Here is a 24,580-nt window from a genome sequence, read left to right on the forward strand (position 1 = left end):
TGGGAAGTCCATTCGGACCCGTGGCCTACCCGGATCTCACAGAGCGGACCGCGGTCGTGACCTCCTCAACAGAGAGTGTCGCATCCATCAGTTCCCTATCCAGATCCGACAAGCAGGGCAAAGCAATGTCCCTAAGAAGCAGATGCGAGTTCTGTTCCGGTCTATCCGATACTGGGGAGTACACGGTTTGGAAATACTCAGAAAAACACTCCACAATCTCAACTGGGTCAGTCACTCTCACACCATCCACTTTCTCAATCAAAGGAACCACACGACTAGCCCTCTCCTTCTTGTCCAACCAAGCAATCAACTTTCCAGCCTTATCTCCCAAACACACAAACGGCCTTGCTGCTCCCTACTCATCACCTTAGCGGCATCAGTGACCAATGCTCTATAGTCAGTTTGTTTGAGGCTGAGAAGGTGCAACCTGTCCTGGGTAACATCAGATTCCAGGTCTCTTTCTATGTCTGATATCTCAGTTTCAAGCCGGACCACTGCCTCACACTTACGCTTCTTAGCGTTATTAATTAACGATAAGGCGTGGCCGCGGATGACGGTCTTATAGGCTTCCCATAGCGAGACAGACGATGACACAGACCCCACATTATCCACAAAATAATGGTCGAGTGATTTGATCAATTCCGTTCGGATCTTAGGGTCACGGAGATACCAAGGGTTGATCGGGGCTACCCGGCCCTCAGTTCCCGGCCCTGTTTCCATTACAAGCCATAAGGGGGAGTGATCTGAAATACCCCTAGCCAAGTGTCTGATTTCTTTAACCAATGGGGCCTGTGTTGCGGGCATCAGGATATAGTCTAGCCTCGAGAGGCTACCGTGTGCACCAGAGTGAAAGGTGTATTGCAATTGTCCAGGGTGTAGCAGCCTCCAGCAGTCTATCAATCCCAGAGTGTCAAGGAAGCCACCCAGCCAAGACTGGGACCTCCCAAGATCCCTAGGTGGGTAGCGATCGATATTCCCGGAGACCACGGAGTTGAAATCGCCGCCCACCACAAGAATGCCTTCTGGGAGCCCCAGTATCACCCTCCCCAGATCCGCAAAGGTAACAGTCTGAAGGCCAGGTGGGACATAAACGGAGAGCAGAGAGATAACCTTCCCCTCCCATCGTCCAGTAATGGCGGCGTATCGCCCCCTGTCGTTAAGAATGACGGCGTCGATCTCAAGGGGGAGGGAGGCCCTGACCAGGATACCCGCCCCCCTGGAGCCAGTGGTGAAGCCGGAGTGTGCAAAGAGACGGTAGCCCCTACGATTCATAGCATGACATGTATTGCCTAGGTTATGTTATGTTAGCCGGATTTATAGAGCGCACAGATGCCCCAGCGAAGGGGCGTCCTGGAGCTATCAAGTGTGTCTCTTGCAACAGCACGACATCAGGGGAGAGACGTCTCAAGAGTTGTAACAAAACACCACGTTTTATCCTGTCCCCCAACCCGTTAACATTCCAACATAGTAATTTTAGCCCCCTACCACCCATCCCGAACATGGTCGCAGCATCCACCCCACAGTAGTCGCAACAGCCAAGTCCAAAAGTCCATCAATATAGTGCCTTGAAATGAACCAAAAAGTAACAACTTCCCCCCCTCCACCCCCCAATCTACCCCGGAAACAAAACCCCCCACCCTGCACCCCTGCGTTAGACTCAAAGGCCCCCCCCAACTTGCAGTGTGCCTGTCGCCCTAGCAAATAACTAATCTACGAAAAGAAACCCCAGAGGAGGAAGAGACTCACGTCCCCCGCCACCCCTGGAGAACCAGCTCAATTAAAGCAAGTTAAAGGAACCGCAAACTATAGCTGAAAGATCTATATGGAGTCCAGCGAACCAAGTCCCATTACTATTCCTATTCCATCGGTCCACCTTCGGCTCCACCAGAGTGTTCAGGATGTTCCTGCTGCCTGGGCAGCGAGTCGAGCCAGTCGCTTGCAGCCTCAGGGTGATCAAAGAAGAACGTCCGATCTCCATGTACCACACGTAGCCGAGCTGGAAATAGCATTGCGTATTTCATGTCCCTGTCTCTCAATCATCTCTTCACTCCCTGAAACTCCATCCTCTGTTTCTGCACCAACTGAGTGAAGTCTGGGTAGAAACTCACCGTCGTATTCTCAAATTTCGTGGGGCCACCCAAGCGCGACGCCTGCAGGATAGCGTCCCGATCACGGAAATTAAATATCCTGGTGATTATGGGCCGCGGGGTAGCACCCAGCTTAGGTTTACCACCCGGCACTCTGTGTGCCCGCTCCACCGCAAAGAATTTACTCAGGCCTTTGGGTGCAAGATGGTTGACGATGAGGTCCTCCACAATGAGGTCAACATTCAAGTTGTCGGAATTCTCAGGGACACCCACAATACGGACGTTGTTCCGCCTAGCACGACTTTCAAAATCCTCCAGACGGCGGGAGAAGAAATCATTAGAGGACCGTAAATTACGGACCTCCGTCTGTAGGTCGGAGACATCCGTCGTGAGGCTAGAAGTCTTCAAGTCCAGGGATTTAACTTTTTCGTTCATTTTAGCTAAATCCACCCTGATCAAGTTGACATCAATCGCCACCGTATCCAGTTTTTGAGCCAGGGTTTCATACTGCACACCGATTGAGGTCTTCATACTCGCAATGGCGCCCATAACATCGTGCAGAGTCAGGTCGTCGTCCGCCGTAGAATCATCTCCCTTGTCCACCGGATGCTTGCCCGTTCCACCGGGGGATCCCTTTGGATGGGTGTATCGATCCATGACATTAGATTGTATGGAGCCCCCACGGTGAACAGTCTTGGTCTTTCGCTTTTCAACCTCGGGCTTGCCGGCCATCTTGGAAGCTGTCCCCGAGGGGACCCTGAGATCTGGTGAAAATGGCTACGTCAAAATCACTCACAGATGCTCATCCAAAGGACAGTGCGTCACACACCAAGCGTTGATGTACGGTCCCGGCCCTGGAGTAGGACCACGAAGTAAAGCAGTCCTTAGGCAGCGGGGTCAAATCCGCGGCGTAGAAGGATCCGGGCCAAAAGCGAAACCGAAAGTCACGTCCAGGGTCGAGAGTAGGATCAGGGCAACCGCTGTTGCTCAATTACCGCCCAGACAGATCATCAACTCTAGCCCGGGGCAGATCCGTGGAGCAGGCCAGGAAAGTTCAGATTGTCATAAAATCGGTTCCCCTAGACCAAATCAATTTTTAAAAGCAGCTAGGAGATCAGCTGGGTTGCATCTTCAATGATCCGTCGTCATAACCAGGATTATAGTCAGGATAAAAGTGCCGGAGGTGGCGAAGGTCCGGGAGCCCTGTGCTCACGCGACCATCCCGGTTGCGGGCGAAGCTCCTCCGAAACTATGAAATTTAAAGTATAATTTTCTGTCTCCAATCTTTACTTTTGTAATATTCCATTAGCCAAAAACTGTGATGAGGTTTAATTGCTGCCAGTGCCTCTTCCCAGGTCCAGTGTTTCTAGAATTGATATACAAACTAAGTTCCACTGGTTGAGAGATACCCTGTGTTCAGTGGGAAAAAGATGAGCCATACCCTATTTTTTTGCAAGTTATATTTCCATCCCATTATTCTAAGGTAAAAAGTTAAAGACACCTTGTTTCAGTTGCAAGGGTAAAACACACCCTGCTTTCTTTATTTGTAAGGTTTGAAAAACAAACATTCTATTTTCCTAGAGTCGAGGGTTGAGACACCCTGTCCTAGTTGCAAGGGTTGCATAATACCATGTTCTTCATTGTTTCAAGAATTTTATATTGCATATGTCCAATGTATATCTCCTTTGTGAGATTAGAACTGTTAATAGTTTGCGATTGAGTATTTAGTTTAGTTTCTCTCGTCTTGTTCTTCCTCATTTTACTTTCAGGCCGGTTTGACCAGCTTGTCGATGTTGGGTTAGTACGAGTGCCATTTTGCATGATGTTTGTCTTTGTTTGATTGATTGATGGGGGAAAGTGTGGTTAAACGTAGGGTTGTTTGGTTGGAGACTGAGTATTGTGTTTGTGTGTTTTTGTTGAATCACGGGTATTATTCTTTGTTGTTTATAGCTCCATGTGCATGAGTGTGCATTTGTTAAAGTATGTTGATTTGTATAGCACAGTAATCACCAAGGAAAGTTTCCATGGCAAATGGGCAGGTGTGTGGTCTCCAGGGTGCGTATACGAAGAGCCGCGTCTCCAGCTTTTTCCGGGACTCAAAAGGTGAGGCGAATTTGTTCCTTGTCTTAGTGCAATGTAGGAGAATGAGAGATCTCCAGTGTTGCTTCTGCGGATGCGGTGAGTGTGTCAGAGTGAGGCAGAGCATGTGTCTGGCGGGTTGGTGAAAGTGTATGCGACTGTTCAGGTATTCTGGTTTGTAGGGCTTTGTATGCGTGCACAAGAAGTTTGAATTGGCTGTGCTTGTGAATGGAGAACCAATAAAGCTGCCTGGGGTGTGGATAAATGTGGGTGTGGCAAGCGAGGACGAGTAGTGGCCTTGAAGGGATGTTCTGGTTGGTCCGGAGTCGGTGTAGGAGTTGTTTGGAGATTCCGGCACAGAGTGTGTTGCGGTATTTCAGCCTGCTGGTGCTGAGTGCTTACATGATTGTCCGTCTGGTGTTTTGAGGCAACCATTTGAATATCTTTGGCAGCATGCATAGGATGTGGAAGCAGGAGATGCACAATGCATTAACTCAAGCTGTCATGTTGAGCTGATCGTTTAGGATGATCCCTAGATTTCTTGCGTGGTCTGTGTATGTGTGGGAGTTGGTCCTAGCTCAGACAACCACAATGTGGAGTCTCATGAAGAGGTTTTGTTTCTAAAGACCAGCACTTCAGTCTTGTCGGAGTTGAGCTTCAGTCAGTTACTTTGCATCCAGTCTGCTACCATGGTCATGCAGTTGGTGAAGTTGGTTCCTGCGGTAGTGGTCTTGTACATCAGGGAGAGGATGAGTTGGGTGTCAATGGCGTAGGAGAGGATGGTCATGTTTTGTGATTGGATTTTGTTGGCAAGGGGTGCCATGTATATGTTGAAAAGGGTGGGGCTGAGGGACGATCCTTGTGGGACTTGTCATATCAATATCTTGGTCTGAGATGTGAAGAGTGGCAGCCTGACACTTTGGGTTCTTCTAGCGAGGAAGGAAAAGATCCAATTTATAGCAGGTACTTTTATGCCAATCTCATTGAGTCTTCCAATGAGGGTGTTATGGGAGGCAGTCAACAGAAAGGTCGAACAGGATGAAGACCACGGTCTCTTCTTGGTCCAGGATAATTTGAATGTCGTTTCGTGGCCACAATGAGTGCTGTTTTAGTGCGGTGGTTCTTTCTGATTCCTGATTGAGTGTTGTCTAGAAGATGGTGATGTTCGAAGTGGGTTGCAAGTTGCTCAGTTGATTCGGGTCAGCTGTGGGCTACTTGAGGACGGTATTGATTTCTGCAAGTTTTCACTCCTACAGGAACGTGGCAGACATGTGGGAGGTGTTGATGAGGGTTAGGGTGGTGCTGATTGGTGATGATTCCTGGTTGTAGATGTGGGGCCACGTTGGGGACCCGGAGTGGACGGTTCACATGATTGCCGCTGTGTTGTTTCGGATTAGGGATGTCCATTCGTTCAGGTGGCTGTCTTGGTTTGTGGTGGGTGTGTAGGTTAGCGTTGAGTTCTCTGGGGTTAGGTTGGTATGCCAAGTAGCTGTAGAGGTTTGTGATTTTGCTGTGGATGAAGTTAGGATGGCAGTGATTTTATTGACAGTGGCTGAGGGAGAGGTGAAATCCTTGACAATAGAGATGATCTCCTTGCAGCTGTTGGAGCATCTTTCGAAGCAGTCCACTAGTGCTTTTTTCTTGGTGTCTCTTATTTGCAGCGACAGTGTCTGAGTGCAGCCTTGTTGGTAGTTCTGTCAGTGGTCGGAGGTCTTTTGTGTACCAGCTTTCCTGCTTCATTGATCTATGCTTGTTGGGGTTAATGGGTGCGAGGGAGTCCATGCAGTTTTAGATCCAGCCAAGGTTGTCTTTGGGGCTAGATTGAATCGTGCTGAGAGCGTTGAGCCAGTATGCTTACATGATTTTGCCCCAGCCGTGGCTTGGAATGCTGAACCTGGTACGGGTGTTGACTTGAGATGTGTTGATTTGGAAGTGGATTATGGGTTTGTCCGTCCATGTGAGCGGTGTCTTGGAGTTGTATATGATGCTGTTTCTTGTAGCGAAGATAGGGTCCTGTGTGTTCCCTGTGGTATGCTTCCACGGTTTATATCTGTGGTTACTTTTAGGCTTGTGCATAAGGGGGAGATATATGGTGTCCTGCCAGCCAATGACTCCTCATGAAGCCATGGAACCCTTAGGTGCTTGATCTTATGCTGCTGAGTTGCCTCTAGTTCACAATATATAAATGCTAGTATACTGTGTGCGGTATACTTTTTGTGTCAGCTTCAATATTTCACTATGGATATTGCACCATTGATTGGCTTTTCCTGGCTTTTCCTAGTTTATCGGGATACATTTTACTTTACAAAAGAAATCCCATATTCCTGATCAGAACCTACTGTCAAACTCCCCTAGTTCTGTGAGATACTGGGACAAGCCAGTTATTGTAATGGGCTAGCAGCAGATGGCAGCCCCTGGTTTACACTTCCACTTTGGGTGAAAAAAAAGGGCAGAAAAACTCAGGAGAAAAGGAGGTGTGCCCACCTCTGTCATCTCCATCCCTAAGATGGGAAAGGAGAGGTTAAGCAACTCCAATCAGGGCAAGGTCTATGCCTCCTCCCACAGGAGGGTGGTATAACTGATGGTGTAGTCACCCCAGGTAAGATGCTCATTGGCCCTACCTGCTATTCCACTAAACTGACTCTGAATCTAGTATTTAGGTGGCTCCCCTAGACATGGAGAGCTGATTCCTGCAACCTAAGAAGAAGGACGGAGACGCTGTGCAGCAAAACTTGAAGACGATGAAAGCCTTGGCCCCAGCCCTACCGACCTGTATCCATCTTGAAGAGCCTGCAAAGAAAACGCTCCTGTCCCGTGGTAAGCGATTTCCAAGAACCCCAGGAGACAGCCACTCTTCAAGAAGTACCAGATCTCCTGTGGACAGTGGCCCTGCCCAACAAACTCCAACTTCAAGAACTCTGGAACCAGGTGGATCCGAGACCTCTGCCCACTCAGCAACCAACACCCATGGCCCGAGTATGAATGGCTCACCTGTCCAGTGAAGTCTCCCCAGTGATACGGACCTCGAATCCAGCATTGGCTGACCTGTCCTGGACACCACGATGACGCCTGCAGCCTGAATCCAGAGGCTCCCCCTTACAGCAAATGGCTCTGGTAAAAAGACCCGGACGTCAAAAGGCACCCCTATACCCATAGCCTCTGAGTGTTGGTGAACTGAACAGACGGTGCCCTTACGACCCCCACCTCCTCTACTTACTTCTTCTGTCTCCCTCTTGCAACCTCCGATGCGATGCCTGCAGCCTGTTTGCCAAGAGGAGATACTCTATTGAAAGGCATTGGGCGCTCGACGTTTAATTTTACACCCTGCACCCGGCCACCCTAGTGCAGCTAGTGGTGTATGTTTGGTGCTGCTTTGTGACCCCCCCTACCCTGCCCTCCTGTGCTAAACCCCAAAGCACTGCAACCGATCCACTAACCTGCAAGCAGTCTGGCTTCAGGCATCCCCAGTCTCCATTAAAACACACTGTGCCGGACTCTGAAATTGACCTTTACACCCAGCCGCCCCTGTGCCGCTGGTGGAGCAGTTCTGGTACTCACCTGACCCATTGGTCCCATAGACTGGAACTGTAAGTGTGATATTTAACCGTTTAACGGCAATATTGTTTTCCCCATTGGGGACTGTCAATAAATGACTTACACTCCTCTGTGTTAGACCTAAGACTGCTGGACCACACTACCACTAATAGAGAACTTTGGGCTTTACATTGAGCCCTGTACTCGTTTGGGGAACCCCTGGACTCTGTGCACGGTATTACCACCAAGTGGCAATATCATAAACAGAGCCAGCTTCCTAGAGCCACTAACACCTGTCATCGTCTTTGTAACCCTCATTAAGCACAATGCTTACCAGGCTTAGACAACAGCCGACTCACCAGATCAACTACATTGTTAATCTAGCGTCAACGTTGTTAGTCTAGCATCAACTGTAGAGTCTGGGCAAGGTAGGCCAGGGTGCCCGGACATCTAACAACTCTGGGGCCTATCTTTTAAAAGTCAAAATGGAGTCAGAGGGATCATGACTGTGCCACCCAATAGCAATGCATCTATAATTAGCCTTGGTCAGGTTCAGGTGCTACAACTGTATACGTTAACTACCATGTGATGGGTTTCTGATCTCAACCTTTTGTGGCTCCACCCACTATTTAATAGCTGTGCCTGGGTAGGCAATTGAAGACACTCTCAAGTAGGGAGTCATTGGAAGCCTATGCAAGACTTGAGTATCACAAAACAATCAAGGTTACTTTACAGCTGAAACAAAACACACAGTTCACAAATTAAATGCACCCGCACAACACTAGAGTTATACCCACTGAGTCTGTCAAAGGAGGGTCAACTTTGCAGATGTGATCTGGGAGACACCACATTCGATAATGATCCTCAGGTCCTGAAGAAATTGCCGAAACCATAAGGGCAGTGAAACATGCCAACCTTCACCTTACTAAGGTCCTTATATTGGTTTTGATACATGCTATAGGATGCAGCAGAATAAGACAAACAATTACATCTACCTCAGGTTTCATAGGTCTTTATTTCGATTTTTCATCATAAAAGACAGTTACAAAAACGGAATAAAATATACATGGAAATGCATTTAAACCATCATATATACAAAAAACATTTCATCAGTTAAAACAAAGATTAAATAGTATATTAAAGACCTAATGTTTGAACACCCGATTAAAATTTATAGAAATTTAAAATGCATTTAGATATCTGGTTCTAATAACCCATGCACACCCCAGATACTTAGCAACACCCACAACCACCATCTCAGAAGTATTGGTGGGTAGCACCCTCAAGGCATCAGTACTCCCTCTAACTTCCAATCTACGGCATATGGGCCTGATCCATTTGTTTCTTGGAGCGTGATAGGCGGGGCATGCAAAAATAAAATGGCCTACACTCTCCTTATGATCAGTACACCAGGGACAGGAATCATTTAAATTAACAGACCAATTCTTTGTAAACGATCTTACTGGCAGGGACCCTACTCGAAACTGGTGGTATAGTTTTTTGTCTAGGGACTTAGTAATCACGTCCCAGTAGATCTCCAGTGAGGGGTCTAATTTGTGGGCCAAAATTCTGCCCGTCAGGCTAGTAGCATCTGATTGTACCACAGATAAGTATTTGACGGAAGCCCAATAAAGTGCTTTAAAATCTTGCTTGGAGGGGAAGGAGGCGGACCCAGGGGAAACCCATAGCTGAATAAGGCCCACCTCCTCCAAAACCATTTTTACCTCCCGTAGCCAAGGAATGTTAGTAGAGCCCCGTACTGATCTGACTTCCACCAATTCATTGGCAAAGAGACTTAGGTCCGGTGATGTCCAGAACCGTATCCATAATGCTACTAGCCGATAGCGAGCCATCTTGTTAATGGGCTTACAGCCCAAATCTAACAAGAGTGGTTTAATCAGTGTAGATTGGGGCAGTCCTACCAGTTTCCGTATAAATTTGTTTTGGGCTGTTACCAATGGTGAAAGATCCATGTAGCCCCATAGGTCAGGCCCATACAGGATGGCAGAGCTGATTTTGGCTTCATAAATCTTAAGAGCTGGTGCAACCCGTTTCGTTAGGGACATTTGTTGCTCCTTAACCAAGCAGCCCGTAAGCCGTGCGAATTTAAGGTGAAGTGCGTCGACCTGGGGTTTCCAGCGAAGGCGGTAGTCTAGGGTCACTCCAAGGTATGTCATGACCTCCACTTGTTCAATACTAACGCCATTCAAGCTGACTGTACGTTTGATAGGACGATTTTTAGTTAGGACCATAAATTTGGTCTTACTTACATTACTTTGTAAATCGTTAAGTTTGCAAAACTCCTCGAACCTATTAAGTGCAGTTTGCAGCCCCCTACGTGTTTTTGAGAGGAGTAAAGTATCGTCAGCAAATATAAGCATTGGAAACTTAGTCCCACCTAGAGAGGGAGCGTCAGTGGGGGTGTTGGCAAAAAACTTCACCACCTGTTCAATAAACAATAAAAAAAGGGTGGGGGCCAAAACGCATCCCTGACGGACACCTCGCGTTACAGGAAAACTAGCCGTCACTTGCCCCTGGCCTCCCCACCTCACCCGGGCAAAGTTGTCCTCATGCAATCTAACCACGAGGTCTAGGAGTTCGGGCAGTAGGCCCAGATTTCTTAGGACATCCCACAATTTTGCCCTGGGCACAAGATCGAAGGCCGACTTAAGGTCCACAAAGGCGGCATAGATGGATCCACCGCCTAATAGCACCACCTTCCAGTAAATCATGGTGAATCTAAAAACCTGGTTGATGGTACTGGTGCCTGATCTAAAGCCATCCTGTAATGGGGAGAGAATACTTTCCATCTCCATCCACCCCTGGATTCTGACTAGAACCATCCTGGCGACAATTTTTTGTAAGGAGTCGATTAAACTTATGGGACGGTAGTTTCCCGGGACCGAACGGTCCCCTTTTTTTAAAATTGGGAGAATTTCCGCCCCTTTCCAGGACTCTGGAATCCTTGTCCCCTTTGCGATGGCATTGGCAAGCAGAGTTATATGTGTGGAGAAGTGTGGCTCACTGGTTAGAGGAGGCAGACCTGGAAGCAGAGGTCAGCCCGGGACCAGGGTTCAATTCCCGGCTCGGCGGGGTCTTGAGTCCTAAAATGTCCATGGACTCGACAATTCTCGCTCCGGTGCCTACTCGATTCACGGGTTCACACTCTGCGACTCTGGGCAATAGCTTGCTTAATCTCCACAATGGCCCCTCGTGGCGGGATGCCTGGCTTTCACCTTGCGGATACCCTGCCGGGGTTATCTCACAGGGGAATACCAGGACGGGTTCCCTAAGCAAGCGCTTAGAAACCGCTTGGTGATTTGCGCTATATAAATTCCTGTACATTTACATATACAAATTCCTGTATAGGGAACCCATAGTTGTAAATTTGTTTTAAATAGGTCAGCAGGGATAGAATCCATCCCTGGGGCTTTACCCGATTGTACTGAGCTGAGTGCAAACTCGGTATCAGCAGTTGTAAAAACTAACTTAAGATAAGGGGCAGCAAGCGGGGATGCACACAGTACCTGGCCAATGGGGGGTTCTAAGTCCAGGTCTTTAAACTGGCTGGAATAAAAGTCCACCCATACCTCAGCTGGAACGTAATTTACAGGAATTTGGGAATCCGGATTCCTACCCCATTTTACAATTTCCCAAAACTTTACTTGGTTAGATGATTGGCAAGCCTCGAAGAGATCGGACCAATGGCGCTCATCCCATTCTCTCTTCGCAATCCACTGTACCTTTTTATACGTTTGGCGGGCCATTTTAATTTTGCTAGAGACCCTAGATTTAATGGCTTTTATTAGGCTGCTATGTGCGACCCTACAATTCTTATTATACCATTTTTTCTGGGCACCCAATTCCTTCACTTTCCCACGTTTTGACGGGAGAGTTAAAAGGGCTTTGAGTTTAGTGAAGCACTGATCATGAAGATCACTAATCTGAACGGGGGACGACCCAGGGTTGCGCTGACAACCCTCTACGCTGCAACGGAAAGCGGTGGTCTATCGGTGCCCAATCACGAATTGTACTATCTGGCAGCGCAGTTACAATGGGTTGCCTACTAGTTGAGCGGGAGGAATTTGGGAGACACAGCCTCGGGAGATGCTGTGATGACAGTCCCACAAGTACACGCTCTATTTTACCCCTTATCTAGACTCCGCACTCTGGACCAGCTGCATCTAGCGGTGGCGAGAAAATGTTACGCGAGAAGCTTAAAACTTACCGTTACAGTGAAGCCCTATGCGCCCACCCTACCACTGCTTGGTACGCCTTGGGAGGGAGGTATGTTTGCGTCGCCACTACTGGATGCTTGGGAGACAGCTGGTCTAGAGGGGTTGGGAGACCTCTTTGAGGATGGTGCACTACTCCCTTTCACGGCACTGACGGGTAACACAGGACTGCCAGCCGGGCAGTTCTTAACCCATGCAAAACTCCTACATACACTGGCACAGGCCTGGGGCCCGCTAGTGGACGAGCCACCGACGCACCTCCTCATACAGTATCTCCATGTGATGGGCAATGGCTCTCACATAGTACACTGGCTTGCCCAAGCATTACACACACATACTCAATTCTCCCCACAGCGGCTGCGAGACAAGGGGGCGGCAGACAGAGTTCGGGATTGGACAGACGGGGAGTGGACACGAATACTGGCTGGGACACGGAATATACCACGCAATGCACGCTTTAAGACCATACACTACTACATTATACACCGGGCATACCTGTCCCCTGACAAGATTAATCAGTACTTTGGGCTTACCACAACAGCATGCCCCAGATGTGGATTTGTAGATGCGCAGTTCCTACATATCCTTTGGACATGCCCTTCATTATACACCTACTGGGCTACGGTGGCCAGGACATTGGCGAAGACAACGGGGGGCAACTTGCCGTTTACATGGGAGGCTTGCCTACTGGGCTTATTTAAGAGGACGAAGCAGACGAAAGTTCAGGCGAGGTATTGGGATCTAGGGCTTATCACGGCAAAACGCCTCATTACTAAACGCTGGAAACATGCTGTCCCCCCCCCCCCAGCCAATACACTGGCGTAACTCGTTAGATAACTGGGCAAGGGCTGAGAGTGTGGCGCTCCATAGAGAAGAGACAGCAGGACTCCGTAAGTTCCCAATAGCTTTAGATTGGGATAACATCTTGGCATCCTACCACCAAGTATGCCAGCAGGACGGCATAGAGTGACCACTCACACACCCCCCCCTCCTCCCGGTGACGCCCATGCGCCTACATCTATGCTCTACACCCTCATAACCACTGAAAAGCAGTGCGGACCTACTCGTTGCCTACCCCATGACCATCACACGCACACAAGCTTTTGTTATCAGACACCACCCACTATTTAGTTTCTAGAATTTGTTGGATTGTTCATTATAGTTTATCGCTTTAAAGGAAACAGCTTTGGATGTATGTTGCGCTATTTCTAGGCCCTTTTTTCCTTTAACGTTGCTGTTTTAACACCACTAACACGTCCGATGAACAAATCTGCAATGCCATGACAAAACGGTTTCAACTTTCTCCGTCACCTATTGCTGCAATTATAAAATGTTATTCTCTTGCATATAAGCCAGACTTTATAGCCTTAACTATGCTACTTCATTTACACTGTCTTTATCCTGCTCCTTGCTAATGAGTTCATTTATGTGTACTGTTTTCGATACAGCACTGGGACGCACGATTTTCATAGCGACACTTCGCATCTTTTCCGTTTACTTATGTGTAATGTTGTAAGACACCTGAAAATATGCAACAAACATATTCAAACAAACAAATGAAGATCACTAATCTGAGGAACAGCATCCATGGTGGGCGATAGATTTAGAAAGGCACTCAAGGTCGACGAGACTTCCTTTGCTATGCCATCTAACAAAGTGTGGTCTTCCACTACCCTACACCATTTGACCCTTCTTCTATCGTTAGACAAAACGGCCTCTGCCGTTAGGCAGGAAGTTGTTGGGGGCCTACCAGGGCCACCTGGTAGCTGCAAGCTTAGAGACAATGGGTTATGGTCACTCTCCGGGCGGACCACGTCTTCCATATCAACCACGAGTGACCAATATTCCATTTTAACCAGAATATAGTCTATTCGGCTTTTGCTAATCCCATTGTCAAAAGTGGGTTGGCCAGCCTTGTCAGAGGCCGTTCGCCCATTTGCCGCTCTCAGGCCCCACTCCAGACACAGCCCTAACCAATGGAGAGCAGCCTCAGTGGCCTTTTTACAATTAATCAAAGATAGGGACGGGATATTCCATACTGCATCTTCCTCAGCCCCCAGATCCTCACCCTCACTAAACAGGGGTTCCAAGGTGCAATTGAGGTCCCCTGCTATGAGGATTAATTTGTCTCTCCCTATCTGCTCAAGGTAAGAGTCCAATTCGTCCAAAATAGCCGGACAGCGCCCTCCTGGACGACCTCGGGCATAAATATTGACAACTACAATGTCCTGGAAGTTAGCCTTACTAAGCTTAATTCCCAGGAGATCGGGGTTGACCACTACAATTTCGATTGGTCTATACCCAGTAGACTGCCTAACCCAGATTATTAGGCCCCCAGAGGCTCTGCCTTTTGGACCCCGGATTGCTGGCTTATAAAAGTTTAAGAACCCTACCCGATATATAGGATCAGGAGCCCAACTCTCTTGAAGGATTACAATATCAAAAGGTATTGATATAGTCAGCCCAATCCTCTGAACCTATACGTCCCTTTAACCCTTTAAGCGGCTCAACCTGATCAAGAGGTGTGGCTTGATCCAGAACGCACAGCTCCTCCCCAATAATACTAGCCATGCATGATTGGAGGCTGGATGACTGGTTTACATCTGTGCTGGTCTCAACAACCCTCTCCACAGCCTTCTCCAAATTTCCTCCCGCATGACTCAAACTTATATTACAAACTCCATTATTGCCATTTACATGATTTCTCAGATGACACCCTCTGCTAGATGCGGGGTGCAGTCAGTCAATACCCTCCAGACCAGAGAGGGAATCATAACGGTTAAACAATTGTGGATAGAATGGAGAATAAGGGATCCTATCCATCTGGGATCTACCAGCGGGTCTTCTGGGCATCAGGGAGTTGGAAAGGGGCGCACCATCTCTTTTAGGGTAAAAATAACCCAAACCCAGGGACTGCACATCCCCCATCCTCCCAAACCTTGCCTCCCTGCGTATGTAATCAACCACCCAGGGATCCCTGAAATGTATAATGATACAATCCCCTTCTAAATCCTTCTCACAATGACCCACCCAGTCCACTCTTCTGACATACAGTACCTCAGTTGAGGAGGAGGGTGGGAGGGGTCGGTTTTTGCTTAACCAAAAAACAACTTTATTTTTAAGGTCACCATAGGATTCGGTTTGGCCCTCCCTAATGGGTGAAACACCCGTTAGGACAATAGTGTATGGAGCTGCATCAATGGGTAGGTCAGTACGAGGAGGACCCCATTTTTTTTTTTACCCTTCCGGGGAGAGTTGGCGGGATTACAATTTACACTCCCAACTGCTCTGGAACTTGCTTTGGGCTGAGTGGGTGGTTTAAGACCACATTTCACAGGGTTCTGTGCCGAAGTAACAACAGTAGTCTTAGAAGTACTTGGCTGGGGAGCAAGATTTGATTTAGAGCTTGCCTTCTTGGGTTTCGAAGCCTGTACTAATGTGGCCAGAGTGGGCGCGGGGACATTATTTAAAGTACTGCCCCTGGGACATATGCCCTCGGGATTATTTGAGACTGCCCGGGCAGCGGTGGGCTTAGCAATTGTTGGCTGGGACTGGTTACTTAAAGTAGCTCCTCCCTGGGATTTAGGAATACTAGAGGAGGTGGAGTTAGACAATGCAGCCAGGACATTAACCAACTTTTTAAACATGCAGGTGTTTGTATTAACAAGATTCTCAAGCACATCTAATTTTGAGGTTATAAGTCTGGTTCTTTCAAGTACAGGCAGCAAGAGAGTTTTAATTAATACTTCCATCTTTGCCATGAGGCCATCCTCACTGCTATTGCTCGCAGGGCAGAAGTTTGGCGACCCAGATGCAACTTGGGAAGGAAGCCCATGAACACTAGACACCGGGGTAGGCTGTAAGCTAGTAGTAGCCTCGGGGTTGGAGGTTAATCGTGGTGTATAAGCTATTTTGGATACTTTTGAAGCACCTCCCCTCTGCCGACCCGTGTTTCGCTTCCTCTTACAGGGATGATTCCTTGGGGAATCCTCTTCCGAGGATAGATCTATTTGAGATTGGTTTACTAAGTGCATACTTCCCCCCCACCCCACTACCAGATGAATCACTTGAGTTTAAATCACTACAGCTTGACACTAACGAAGCTCCCACTGCATCCCGGTGAACATCCACCAATACAGGAACCAAGGAATGGTTAGTATCTATTAGTAATGCTTCAGGACTAGACGCTGCAGCAATAGGGCCTAACGAGGAACGTTTCTCTCTAACAAGGTCTAGCTGAGAGCCGTTTCTCGGCAAAGGCCATCTCCTTCTCCAGGATTCCCGTAGCTTTAGTAAGGAAGGCATCAAGGGGACCGGAAACCACCCCCTTTGAGGTTTGTAGCTGCACAGTTCGTTCCTTCCCGGAACGTAAAGGCATGATTAGTGCAGCCTAGCACAAAAATGAAGAAAGGGAGGGGAAAAATCTATAATATGCCAGGGGGGAATCACAATACCTCGTCAGTTGAGCTGAGAAGGGCAGTAGGAACAAACAAACCAGGGGATATGGCCCAACCCAACCTTTGCCCGGGCTTAGCCCCGTGCCCTGTCCCGCGCCCCTCCCGCGTGCGCGTTATGGATGCTCCTATTGAAGGAGAGAATGCAGGAGGGGGCGGGAAGAGGACCAGCTGCGGCCGATCAGCGCCGCTGGGCAGGCTGGTCCTCGCAGTCCCGCCTCTGTCCGTGCGTGGTGTGAGCTGTGGCAACAAAATCCTCCGGGTCCCAGGCAGGGGGAAACAGCAGAGTTCCTGGGCCGACGAGCGGCTCCCGCGAAGCGGGGGCCGCGAGAAGTGGCGTAGCGGCCAGAAAGCAAACAGGGAGCAAAGTCCGTATCAGCAGAGGCACCCACCGGATTCACCTGCAACCAGGTCTTATATGCAGGAGGGGGCGGGAAGAGGACCAGCTGTGGCCGATCAGTGCCGCTGGGCAGGCTGGTCATCACAGTCCCGCCTCTGTCCGTGCATGGTGTGAGCTGTGGCAACAAAATCCTCCAGGTCCCAGGCAGGGGGAAACAGCAGAGTTCCTGGGCCGACGAGCGGCTCCCGCGAAGCGGGGGCCGCGAGTAGTGGCGTAGCGGCCAGAAAGCAAACAGGGAGCAAAGTCCGTATCAGCAGAGGCACCCACCGGATTCACCTGCATCCAGGTCTTATATGCAGGAGGGGGCCGGAAGAGGACCAGCTGCGGCGGCCGCGAGAAGTGGCGTAGCGGCCAGAAAGCAAACAGGGAGCAAAGTCCGTATCAGCAGAGGTACCCTACATCTACCTACATTGTTAGGTAGACTAAGCGCAACACAATAGTTAAGCACCTAAAGAGGGACAGTCTAGGAGGCCCACCTTCCCTACAGCAGCTAACACTGTAACTGATCACAGAAAGGGATGCCCCTTTCTCGTGAGAGAGATTACTTATGATAACAAACTTGGGATAAAGTAAATAAACTACACCTGGACTCGTTGGTTGCTCCATCGAGGTGTCTACCCCATTTTTGGGTAACCTGCTTTGAATTACACAGCCTTTGCAGAAGTGGAACACATAGATGCAGTTGCACAAACAAGCACAGCTTTTAAATAGTGAGCAGACCCAAAAAATAAGGACAGTAGACGCTCACCACAGGTTAATTAATGTACATAACTGTAACTTAATTTGGACTATTGTAGGCACATTCCTGTCTTCTGAAACCTCGGTAAAGGCCTATACCTTTAATCCTCTTACAAGCTGAAAGGAGCTGCTCGCATTCCCTTAATTCCCTCCCCTTCTAATTCTCTCTCTTCAGTTCTGTACGTAGATTAGTGAGTCACCATTTGTTGCCTGACAAAAACATCTTTAAAACAAGAATCCAAGCAAGAGGACTTCATTTCCCATCATCCCTTTTCACAGGAAGTCATATCACTTCCTGCCTTCTCGCTACTTCAGTCAACTCTTAAGGGCATCCCATCGCACGGGTGTCCCCGGAAAGGGCAAAACAGTCAATGGTATTATGGACTGTTTGGGCCAAGAAGGGTCTTGGGCTAAAAACCCCTGTTCCACTGAAATGTACTTGGTAAGATAAAATCAAGTGCTTTAACCATTACCCCATAATGCCAATCTCCACAAAACAAAACATAGGCCCAACCTTGTACACATCCTACTAACTACCACACACCCTCAAACTACAAAACTCACATTCCAACTTAAGTTCATTAACATTCTCTCTGCAGTACTTAATGCACCAGACCTCAATACCTCACAAGTTTGACTCCTTCTCCATCACAGAAAAATGGTTTGCCCTCATCCTCGCATATCTTAGGCCTCTTTCTTACACATACTTCCACAGCATTTATCATGTGGACTGTACATACAGACTGGGCGGAGGTCTTGCTGTCATCCGTAAGTCCTTCTGGTCCGGCACCTTAGGCAAGCAAGGAAAACGCAACTCCACTGAGCTACTGACATGTCAAATCTCTCTATGGGGTGCTCTCTCCCCCCTACTCACCATTGTCAATGCCTCCCTGACTTACGGCATCTTTCCAGAAGCTCTCAAAATAAGCCAGACCCTCCCACTCCTAATGAAACCTACACTAGAACCTGATGACCTCACCAACTGACGGCCCATTATTCACTGACCATTCATCTGCAAGATCTTTAAAAACTCTGCATGTTTACTTTACCATTGCATCAATGCTTATCATGTCCTGCATAACTACCTGGCTAGCTTCAGATTACGTCGCAGCATAGAAACCAATACCTTTCATATCGGAAACAAGCCCTCTTGACCACAGAAGATGATGACCCCTTGCCTCCTGTTATTGTTGGACCTCTCAGCTGCTTATGACACTGATGACCATCCCAACCTCATATGCACTTTGGAGTCTCGAAATTGGATTGATCACCAATGTTCTTCACTGGTGTTCCGTATACCTTTCAGACTGACACTAGTTGTTCCCATGGGCACCTACAGGTCCCAAAAGATCCCCAGGGTTCCATACGATCTCCTGTCATCTTCAACCTCTATCCGGAGTCCCTTGGTGCTCTACTCAGAGAACAGCATCAAGACGCACCAATATGGCAATGATACACAATTCTGCTTAAAAGTCTCTTCTGCTTCTGACATCCAACGGCTTGAACACTGCCTGCACATCATCAAGACCTAGATGTCCAGCACCTACCTGAAGCTCAACCCAATCAAGACAAACTTTGTGTTATTTGCCAAGAATAACGAATAAGAATAAGTACAAACCTGGCTCAATGATATGAACCTGGACAGCTTCGTACCCCAACTTTAATCAAATACCAAGTCACCTGGATTCTCCCCGGACACCAACCTCACCCTTAAGGAACACACCATCAGAAAACACAAAAGGCGGCCTGGTACCAACTCGATCTTCTAAAGAAAGTGAAACCATTTCTTCCAAAAAGCACATTCAGAACTGGTGTTCTTGCCTTTGTACTATCGCATCTGCCGCCCTGCTACATGGCCTCGCAGACTCCACAGTAGCATCCAGTTGGTATAATGCACACCGGAGCACATCTCAGCCAGAGCCTGAAGAACTAATCACAAGACTCCCATCTTGAGAACACTCCAGTAGTCCGCGTGTAGGCCTGCATCATCTTCAAAACCAGCTGCATAATTCAAAAAGCCAGCATTCTCTGGTGGTTCTTGGAACACCCGTATCCATCCCGCACTGCAGACTAAGAGGTGTGAAAAAAAGAGGTACCCGGCCTTTTCCATCCGTGCACCCGGCATGTGGAGCAACATCCCCGTATATATTACGACCGCCCCAAGACCACTCCAATTAGGGAAATAATTGAAGACACACTTCTTTAAAGAATGCTACATATTCAACATTTACAATTACTAAAGAATGCTACACCTCAATGTAATCCAACCACCTCTCCAGTCACTGGTTGACTTTATACTTGACACTGTACAGCACTCTGCTGACTTAACAAACTTCACAATATAGATATACCATGTACATACACAAATATATACAAAGTGAGTTCCAGAAGGCCTGCCTGCCTATCTGCCTTTACAAAGACGGGAGCACTAGGCCATATACTCACTGGTCACAGGGGTAGAGTTAACATGTGTTCAGCTGTCAGATTTCCCAGTCAGTGCACATAGCAGAACTGCCTCTCATTTGTCACAAATGGCAGAGCTGTACCTTGTTCAGCTGTCTAATCACTCACTCAGAGTCAGAAACCCAGAATGCAGAGATATTTCTCAGTTGCCAATGACAGGAGGGTTAAGCTGGCAGCACTGATTTATCCTTGATCGGTGTGTATTTCGATGTATACTTGTTTGTCCACCTGTTTTTATTGTTTGTCGCTCTGTCTAGATCCTTCCAATCATTAATTCCAGAGAGACCTTGGACAGAAGGCATCGAGGATAAAGACTCTCAAAGAACAGGGAGAGAGAAAGAGAAAGAGAAAGAGAGAGAGAGAGAGAGAGAGAGAGAGAGAGAGAGAGAGAGAGAAAGAGAGAGAAAGAGAGAGAAAGAGAGAGAGAGAGAGAAAGAGAAAGAGAGAGAAAGAGAGAGAGAGAGAGAGAAAGAGAAAGAGAAAGAGAAAGAGAAAGAGAAAGAGAAAGAGAAAGAGAAAGAGAAAGAGAAAGAGAAAGAGAAAGAGAAAGAGAAAGAGAAAGAGAAAGAGAAAGAGAAGAGAGAAAGAGAAAGAGAAAGAGAATGAGAAAGAGAAAGAGAAAGAGAAAGAGAAAGAGAAAGAGAAAGAGAAAGAGAAAGAGAAAGAGAAAGAGAAAGAGAAAGAGAAAAAGAAAGAGAAAAGAGAAAAGAGAAAGAAAGAGAAAAGAGAGAGAGAGAGAGAGAGAGAGAGAGAGAGAGAAAGAGAAAGAGAGAGAGAAAGAGAAAGAGAAAAGAGAAAGAGAGAGAGAGAGAAAGAGAGAAAGAGAGAGAGAAAGAGAGAAGAGAGAGAAGAGAGAGAAGAGAGAAAGAGAGAGAAAGAGAGAAAGAGAGAGAAAGAGAGAAAGAGAGAGAGAGAAAGAGAGAAAGAGAGAGAAAGAGAGTTATCAGGCAGGCAAGAAACAGTAGGAAGATGGTACAACTGCCAAGGATTTTTGATCTGACAAGTCTTTTATTGAGCCTGTAAACAAGTAATAGATAAACATGAAATACAGACTTGCATTCATTTTACCCAAGACCCTGGTCAGAAGGTGTTGAACATGGTAGCAAAGCATAACCGGTAATGGCACATGAAGGTTAGTGGAATCTGGGGCAAGTATAAGGCAGGAACATATTTCTCAAACCGGTTCAGACTAATAATTCACTAAACGCAAAATGAATGAAGGAGTATGGGAAAACAAAACAAACAAAAGAATCACAAATATGGTTGGCGAACCACAAACTAGTGGCCATGCAAAGTAAATTAATAAACAATGAGCAGACTATGATAGTGAGATAAAATATATAAGCTATGCTATCCTAATGCCGGGTTAGAAGAGGCCAAGGTGGTGCCACTGACTCACCGAGATGATTATCAATGCTCCCATTCAGCTCAGATCCCCGATAACCCATGGAACAGGCCTCTGCCTCCTCTTTTATGTCCGGTAAAATAAGACATGTGATATCTGGTATTCCTGAACAAGAAAAACCAGTAAACCTTTAGTATAAAATGATATCTGGAAGAAATGTAAACAGTGTATTGCATGTAAGGGTGCCATATAAGTCACCTGTGAGCCCTCGTTCATCCTCCATCTCCTGCTGGAACAGTGTTTTTTCATCTGGAAAACTCGGTGAAATCCCATAAGCAGCATCTGGATCACCTTAAAGACAGACAGAATGATAGTAAGAATCCTATGAAATCCCAGCAAACTGCTTTCCAGAACTAGGCCAAACATTAAATCAAGACTTCTCTGAAATGTCGTATCTGCAAATTAGTTAAAAATATCATGAATTTGGGGGACCTTTCACATTATTATTCATCATGTGTCATTTTATCATTTACTTTACACAAGTGTGAGTATGAGACATTACAACACCACAAAGTACGCAGGAGACATTACATCACACCTTATTAATACATAGACTCCCACGAGGTACAGAGTGTCAGAGCTTTTGGTCTCAGAATCAATGATTCATATCTTGCTTATGATACCAGACAATACTGATCAGTCTTGTGCAAAAGTACTTTAAGGCATTAGCTAATTGTGTCAGTTAAATGTGCCCAAGTCACTAAAACTACAATCACCAATTGACAATAAATCGCCAGACTGCCCAATAGTGCAATAAGGATGAAGAGACCAAGCATCAAAGGCTTGGCATACAGGTGGTAAAAGGTTTGGCGAAATAGTTTCTGTTGTCCTTGGACACTAGCATGCAGGAACCCACCACTAAATGAACTTGTGAAGAATTAGCAGCTTTCAATAACTAGATGACCACAGAAGAAATACTAAACAAATGTAGCTTTAGAAGAGGTCCCTCGCACGTGTTTACAGGAGGGACACTTCTACTTACAGATAGGATTACTGCTGTTGTCTTCCATCTTAGACTCCTGATGATCCATGGAACAAGTCTCTGCCTCCTTTTTCGTGTCTGGTAAAATAAGAGATGTGAACGCAGTAATTCCTGTAAAACACATATCAATAAATATTTGGAAATAAATGGGGGATGAGAAGAAATTACAAGTCTGTTGCATGGAAGACTCGCCTGTTCTTCCTCGTTCATCCTGTATCTCCTGCTGAAAAACTGTTTTCTTGTAATCTGGAAAGCTCTGTGAAATCCCAGAAGTAGCTACTGGGTCCCCTGAAAGACAGAATATTAGGAACAATCCGATGAAATTTCAACAGCGCTCTGCCCAGAAATGTTTGAAATTGAATTCAGACTGCTTTGGAATGTCGTGTCTGAAAATTTGTGACAAACACATAAAACTGGGGTGTTTTTAACATTATTCCCCAGGTGTCATTTTATAATTTAATCTACACAAATATGCGTATGAGACAGCACCACACACAATGTTTAAATGAAACATCACATGACACAAGTGCATGAGGCATCATAACACATCTTATTAATACAGATATAAGTAAGACTTTCAGAAGATACAGAGTGTCATAGAGATTTTCATCTCAGAATCAATGGTTTGTACAAATGATCACCACCAGACACAAAACTGGTGAATAGTATGTAAAAATGCGCCATAGCATTAGCTAACTGTGAGAAGTTGGCCTGATGTGCAGTGCTCACTATTCTAGTGATCACTATATATCAGTCCAAACAACCCTTATTGATGATTGGTTGTAAGTCAACCTTATAGACCAGCTATCCTAGTAGCATGGATACGAGCAGTCTAAGGCTAAGACTCTAGAGGGCGTGTTAAGCCAGCTGTTTTACCATCACATTACCCCTTGAACACCCAGTGAAAGGACACCACACAAGGGTTATGAAAATAAACAATGTATTTATTAGAATCACAACAACCCTGTACTCTTTATGAGGACAGGGTGCTAAGCACACAACAAAACTCTTACGAAAATACTTTTAAGTTAGCACGTTACACAAATGCCCGAGGGGCACGAAAAACCATATACGCTAAAAGTGGAATGCAAATTACTAGCAGGTAAGTAACAGTTCTAATAGGCTTTGGAATCGCTAGGACTGGACTAGGGAATCGTTAGATTACTACTAGGAGGCCTAGGGGACTCGGGTGCAGAGTGTGCACTCTCACGCGGGATGCGGGACAAAGTCTATGGAAGCTAGAATTCACAAAGTTAGTGTTCACGGGCGAACCCGACCTGGTAGGGAGAAAATGACAGTGGATCCTGACCCTTGGATAGTGAGGCTATGCTGGGACACCGGAGTGCCGAAGTTACCTAGCCCAGGGGCTGCAGCTGCATAGGTCTGAAAAGACGTCGGGGATCTCGTTGCCGGACCAGGAGCCTGGAAGGAAGAAGTTGCTGGCAGGCGACCAGTGAAGAAAAGTTCGATGGATCCAAGCCTGGATCAAGGAAGAAGAAAACCTGAAAGCAGAGGGGACCAAGTTCTTGAATCACTAGCCAGTGATTAAGTGGGCACCAGGATGGCACCGGGCGAAGTCACCGCAGTCAGGTGAGTGGGCGCTGCTGGGCTCTGCAGTCTCTCGGACCAGGAGGCGTTGTCGGCGACCAGGATGGAGGTGCAAGCTGTCCCACGAAGGATGAAGTCGTTGGCGTCGAAGTTACCCAGGATTGGGCAACAAGCCTTGGCTAATTCAAGCCCACGCGGTGGACTCAAAATGGCGTCTTGAGTGGACCAGGAGGGTCCAGGGTGCTCCTCTTCGGGAAGGGAGCAAGGGCCAGTCTGGAGCAACCAGACCAGCAGCAGAAATGTCGTCGGGCGTCGTCAGGAAGGCCACAAGCCAACGGGCTAGTAGCCAAACAACGCGGTGAGCAGCGGAAAGCAGAAGGGCCCCACGCAGATCGTGGAGATGCTGGGGGGCTGCACTTCGGAGCTGGAGCTGCTCAGGGTCGGGGCTTCTCGGACCCCAAAGCACTCACCAGTAGATTACTCGGCGGGCTTGCTGGAAAGAAGTCGTGCAGTCTTGCAGATGGCCGGTCCCTTGAGGTCTCGTCGCACCCACGGTTCTCAGCTGGGCTGTAGAGGTGGGTAGAGGTCAGAGGTGCCAGGGAAGCCGGTTCTCGTCGAGCTGGGCAGTCGGATTCCGGAGGAAGGACTTACAGCA

At 47.4% G+C, this 24,580-nt stretch overlaps 1 protein-coding gene across 4 annotated transcripts in view; it reads right to left on the reverse strand.

Annotated features, from left to right (window-relative positions):
• The window catches only part of LOC144772324 (uncharacterized), a 517,545-nt gene that overhangs the window by 442,747 nt on the left and 50,218 nt on the right, over positions 1-24,580 (reverse strand). For all 4 annotated transcript variants that reach the window (XR_013599716.1, XR_013599715.1, XM_078656565.1 and 1 more), the window contains exons 5-8: positions 22,570-22,665; positions 22,378-22,488; positions 21,594-21,686; positions 21,390-21,500 (exon numbers count right to left, since the gene is read on the reverse strand). Coding sequence is in view for 2 of the 4 variants with exons in the window: in XM_078656565.1 (XP_078512691.1) it covers positions 21,390-21,500; positions 21,594-21,686; positions 22,378-22,488; positions 22,570-22,665 (411 nt within the window). In the remaining 2 variants the exon portion in view is untranslated. The remainder of the gene's footprint in view (positions 1-21,389; positions 21,501-21,593; positions 21,687-22,377; positions 22,489-22,569; positions 22,666-24,580) is intronic.

Source organism: Lissotriton helveticus, chromosome 8 (genome assembly GCF_964261635.1).
Source record: "Lissotriton helveticus chromosome 8, aLisHel1.1, whole genome shotgun sequence".
In the NCBI taxonomy this organism is placed as follows: Eukaryota; Metazoa; Chordata; class Amphibia; order Caudata; family Salamandridae; genus Lissotriton; species Lissotriton helveticus.